The 6000-nt window shown below is 32.2% G+C and overlaps 1 protein-coding gene across 5 annotated transcripts in view; it reads left to right on the forward strand.

Moving 5' to 3' along the window:
- Positions 1–6000, forward strand: part of specc1 (sperm antigen with calponin homology and coiled-coil domains 1) — an 88190-nt gene extending 82190 nt beyond the window's left edge. For all 5 annotated transcript variants that reach the window (XM_031310828.2, XM_031310825.2, XM_031310827.2 and 2 more), the window contains one exon: positions 4495–6000. In XM_031310828.2, coding sequence (XP_031166688.1) covers positions 4495–4584 — 90 coding nt within the window. In that variant the 3' untranslated portion in view covers positions 4585–6000. The remainder of the gene's footprint in view (positions 1–4494) is intronic.

The raw sequence follows: 6000 nt of genomic DNA on the forward strand, positions 1-6000 counted from the left end.
TCAGCCCAAGATTATTTGTTCTGGGAGATGGGTCAATCCTAAGCGGGATGGATAAGCACATAAGAAGCTGGGTCCAGACTACTTTAATGATAGCCAGACAGATTCTTCAAGTACTAATGTTTCCTGGAGGGCTCGTAAGAAGCTTTGTGAGACGTGTGTGATGGGCGTATGGCATAGGCGGACTGGTAATCTGGCAGTTCTGGTGGATGCCAGAAGGGCCAATGAACTCTTGGGCCGACTTGGGCCGCTGGAAAAAGAAAAGAATGCAGCAGCACTGGCGTTTCACACTAGTTTGACAACAATATGCAAGACTGTACGGCTGCGGCCTGGAGCCTCCCGTCTGCTGCCGTCGGGCTTCTACTTTTCAAAATTAAAGCTCGCGTCTGGTCCGTTATGTCTTTGTACTCCGGTGTTTTGGGTGTTTAAGTATGTAATAATATGTTTTAAATATTCCAGCATTTCCATTCTATTCTAAGATGGTACCATGGTTGTTTATTTTATACATTTTTATAAATTGCTTCAGTGTGAGCCGGTAGTTGCATAAAACTCCTAATTAATGACAGATGTGGAACATTTTTAGGCTTGAATTAAGTATGAATCTGTAAATGAGACTTGATTAAGCAGGGAAAGCAGCTGAAGCAGTATAAATGGCTAAAAAAGTGGGAAAGGGATGGAGGATGAAAAATAAAGAGTAAGAAATGACAGGGTTTCAAATGTTTTGTCTATCTGCGCCACTATGTCTTTACAGCAGATAGACATATAAACACATAGATATGTAGAGAGAGGAACCGTTTTGACCTGACCTATATATAAGTAATTATATATAGTCATTAAAAAGTCATAGTATAGTATGTCGAAAATTGCAATAGTATAGGATGTTGAAACAATTCATAAAGAGTCATAGTATAGTATGTTGAAAAAAGTCATAGTATAGTATGTTGAAAAAAGTGATATAAAAGTAATTATATAGTATGTCAAAAGTCTATGTCTAAATATAGTATGTTGAAATATAATGTAATAGTATAGTATGTGGAAAAAAAGTCATAAAAGGTCATAGTATAGTATGTGGAAAAAAGTAATAAAAAAGTCATAGTATAGAATGTCTAAAATTGTCATAGTATAAGCATGTCGAAAAAAGTAAAAAAAAGTCTTATTATAGTATGTAGAAAAAAGTCATAGTATAGTATGTCGAAAAAAGCCCAAAAAAGTCATATTATGATATGTCGAAAAAAGTGATAAAAAAGTCATATTATAGTATGTCGAAAAAAGTGATCTAAAAGTAATTATATAGTATGTCAAAAAAAGTAAGAAAAAAGTAAAAGTATAAAATTGTAATAGTATAGGATGTCGATAAAAGTCATAGTGTAGTATGTCGAAAATTGCAATAGTATAGGATGTCTAAAAAATTCATAAAAAGTCAGAGTGTAGTATGTCAAAAAAGTCAGAAAACGTCATAGTTTAGTATGTCGGAAAAAGTCATAAAAAAGTCATATAATAGCGTGTCGAAAAAAGTCATAAAATAGTCCTACGATAGTATGTCGAAAATGGTCATAAAAAAGTCATAGTATAGTATGTCTAAAATTGTCATAGTATAGTATGTCGAAAAAAATCATAAAAGTCATAGTATAGTATGTCGGAAATTATCAGAGTATAGTATGTCAAAAAAAGTGATAAAAAGTCATAGTATAGTATGTCAAAAATACTCATAGTATAGTATGTCAAAAATTGTCATAGTATTGTATGTGAAAAAAGTGTTGAGAAAGTCAGTGTATAGGATTTCAAGGGAATTCTGGAAAAGCATGCAAAGTCCACAGCCTGGACTGGGTATTGAACTAGAGTCTGAAGTGCTTACTTGCTGGTGCTGTTTGAAGTGTTGGTAACCCCTACGCCACCGTACAACCAAAGGATGGCTGCTGAAAAAAATCATAAAAGGTCATAGTATAGTATGTCGAAAAAAGTCATAGTATAATAGCGTGTCGAAAAAAGTCATAAAATAGTCCTACGATAGTATGTCGAAAATGGTCATAAAAAAATCATAGTATAGTATGTCTAAAATTATCAGAGTATAGTATGTAAAAAAAGTCATAGTATAGCGTGTCGAAAAAAAGTCATAAAGTCACAGTATAGTATGTCGAAAAAAGTGATAAAAACGTCATAGTATAGTATGTCAAAAATAGTCATAGTATTGTATGTGAAAAAAGTGATGAGAAAGTCAATGTATAGGATGTCAAGGGAATTCTGGAAGAACATGCAAAGTCCACAGCCTGGGAATTGAACTAGAGTCTGAAATGCTTTTTTGCTGGTGCTGTTTGAAGCATTGGTAACCCCTACGCCACCGTACAACCGAAGGATGTCTGCTGAAAAAAGTCATAAAAAAGTCATAGTATAGTATGTCGAAAAAAATCATAAAAGTCATAGTATAGTATGTCTAAAATTATCAGAGTATAGTATGTCAAAAAAAGTCATAGTATAGCGTGTCGAAAAAAGTCATAAAGTCATAGTATAGTATGTTGAAAAAAGTGATAAAGTAATTATATATAGTCATTAAAAAGTCATAGTATAGTATGTCGAAAATTCCAATAGTATAGGATGTTGAAACAATTCATAAAGAGTCATAGTATAGTATGTTGAAAAAAGTCATAGTATAGTATGTTGAAAAAAGTGATAAAAAAGTAATTATATAGTATGTCACAAAAAGTAAAAAAAAAAAAGTCAAAATATAGTATTGTTGAAAATTGTAATAGTATAGTATGTGGAAAAAAGTAATAAAAAAGTTATAGTATAGCGTGTCGAAAAAAGTAATAAAAAAGTCATATTATAGTATGTAGAAAAAAGTCATAGTATAGTATGTCGAAAATTGTCATAGTATAAGCATGTCAAAAAAAGTTTTAAAAAAAAAGTCATATTATAGTATGTAGAAAAAAGTCATAGTATAGTATGTCGAAAATTGTCATAGTATAGTATGTTGAAAAAAGCCCAAAAAAAGTCATATTATGGTATGTCAAAAAAAGTGATCTAAAAGTAATTATATAGTATGTCAAAAAAAGTAAGAAAAAAGTCAAAGTATAAAATTGTAATAGTATAGGATGTCTATAAAAGTCATAGTGTAGTATGTCGAAAATTGCAATAGTATAGGATGTCTAAAAAATTCATAAAAAGTCAGAGTATAGTATGTCAAAAAAAGTCATAAAACGGCATAGCATAGTATGTCGAAATACTATAGTATAATAGCGTGTCGAAAAAAGTCATAAAATAGTCATAGTGTAGTATGTCTAAAATTATCAGAGTATAGTATGTCAAAAAAAGTCATAGTATAGCGTGTCAAAAAAAAGTCATAACGTCATAGTATAGTATGTCGAAATAAGTGATAAAAACGTCATAGTATAGTATGTCGAAAAAAGTGATAAAAAGTCATAGCATAGTATGTCAAAAAAGTAATAAAAGGTCATAGTATAGTATGTCGAAAAAAGTAAAAAAAAAAAAAGTCATATTATGGTATGTCGAAAAAGGGATAAAAACGTCATAGTATAGTATGTCGAAAAAAGTGATAAAAACGTCATAGTATAGTATGTCGAAAAAAGTGATAAAAACGTCATAGTATAGTATGTCGAAAAAAGTGATAAAAACGTCATAGTATAGTATGTCGAAAAAAGTCATAGTATAGTGTATCGAAAGAAGCAAAAAAGTAGTAATATAGTATGTCGAAAAAAGCCCAAAAAAGTCATATTATATGTCGAAAAAAGTGATAAAAAAGTCATATTATAGTATGTCAAAAAAAGTCATATTATAGTATGTCGAAAAAAGTGATCTAAAAGTAATTATATAGTATGTCAAAAAAAGTAAGAAAAAAGTATAAAATTGTAATAGTATAGGATGTCGATAAAAGTCATAGTGTAGTATGTCGAAAATTGCAATAGTATAGGATGTCTAAAAAATTCATAAAAAGTCAGAGTGTAGTATGTCAAAAAAAAGTCATAAAACGACATAGTATAGTATGTCGGAAAAAGTCATAAAAAAGTCATAGTATAATAGCGTGTCGAAAAAAGTCATAAAATAGTCATACGATAGTATGTCGAAAATGGTCATAAAAAAGTCATAGTATAGTATGTTGAAAATTGTCATAATGTATGTCGAAAAAAGTCATAGTATAGTATGTCGAAAATTGTCATAGTATAGTATGTCGAAAAAAATCATAAAAGTCATAGTATAGTATGTCGAAAATTATCAGAGTATAGTATGTCAAAAAAAGTCATAGTATAGCGTGTCGAAAAAAGTGATAAAAACGTCATGCGTGAGCATGAAGTCCTTGCAGAATACATTATATATTTACAATTTTTTTTTAAATAGGAAGATTTTACAGTAGTTCTACACTATCTGATGTCTGATGACTATCTGTTTGTAAAGCTCAACATTATTACAATCAAAATATCATAACTCCTCCACCTAAACCTAAACTCCAAATTGTTCTTTAACTCCTCTTTCTGTTCCAAACAGGACATCGAAGAGCTGATGAAGACGGACAGGCCGGACTGGCAGAGCGTCATGCAGTACCTCTCTCAGATCTACAAGTACTTTGAGACCTGACCGACGGGGAAAGAGGAGCTGGAGACCGATGAGTTAGAGGCACTGCGGCACTTTCCTGTCACAGTCTGTCAGCATGACAGTACATTCACCCTCCAGATAGACCCAACGCTGCCACCTGAACCCTTCTTCTGCTCACTGTTTTGACACTAGAGACATGACTGTTTTGACTTGACATGACTTGAGAAATTTAAAACTCTCACCGAGCTGCTGTTTTCTCATTTTTCTTAACAGGACACTACATTAAGCGCTGAGGCCCCGATTAACAAAGACTTCAGTCAGGAAACACGTTACCTTGTTCATTTGCACAAGCTTAAAGTGTTTATTGAGCATATGATTCACAGACAAATGAAAGCAGACAAGCACATTGTGGTGCAAAATACTATTTAAGCCTTGTGGCAGTAGACAGCACAAAACTGATTTTATTTGACTTTTTTTTAATCACTCTATATTGTCTTTGAAACAAATGACAGAAATACATAACAACTTTGGTCACAAACTGGCTGTCAGTAGAAAATATATTTTTCCATTTGCTATTTATCAGTGTTTGTGAATCGAATGCTCTGGTTCTGGTCATTTTCATCATGTGCCAAACCTTCTGCTACGACTATCTATGCATGGTGAAAGTGTAACCTGAGTGAGTAAGCAGTGTGACATCCCTAACCAACCTGCAGTCATGAGTAAACCGTTGTGAAACCAAACTTCCGTTCATTTTGTTCTGTTTGCTTCAGAGAATCGATCACTGCTCATACTGAGTGCTTATTGTAAACTAGCTGGAGTTGTATTTTGCAGAGCAGAAAGTATTGGATTATTTTGGACTGACAGGTTTGAGTTGAACTGAAGCCTTTATATTTTTCACTTTTAATGTGTGTTCTTAAGAATAGAAACTAGATAAACCTTAGCTGCCATCTGTGATGTGACACTAAAAATGATCTAACACTACAAGAGTTGCTAAATAGTTTTGTAGAAATATTTTTTGAAAACAGATTGATCTCTATGTTTGCATTGTTTATAGTGTTAAGGATTGGCTGAATCAAACCATGAAAATGTGCCTACCTGTGTTGTTTCTTCACATTTTCCGTCAAGAGTCCCTCGACAACTATGGTACTGCAGCTGCTTTGCAAAATATACATATATACTGTATATATAAATATTTGGCATGCCATGTTAATTTATGAAGGAGAGAATGACTTTTACATGTAAGAGTTGAGGCACAGCACTTTCTCTGTGTTAAGATTTAAATAAGTCTCCATTTTGCAGTTGCCCTTATGTTTTGGACAATAAAAGTGTTATTTATTTATTTACAAGACTTGCATTCTGAAAAGTGAGAATGTGGACAGGAGTGCATGCAGTTTTCTATTTGTCAGATCTGGAAGCCTATTGGATGGATATTGCTCAATAAAGGATTGTCAAGTTTTA

This window comes from Sander lucioperca, chromosome 13 (assembly GCF_008315115.2).
Source record: "Sander lucioperca isolate FBNREF2018 chromosome 13, SLUC_FBN_1.2, whole genome shotgun sequence".
Classification (NCBI taxonomy): Eukaryota; Metazoa; Chordata; class Actinopteri; order Perciformes; family Percidae; genus Sander; species Sander lucioperca.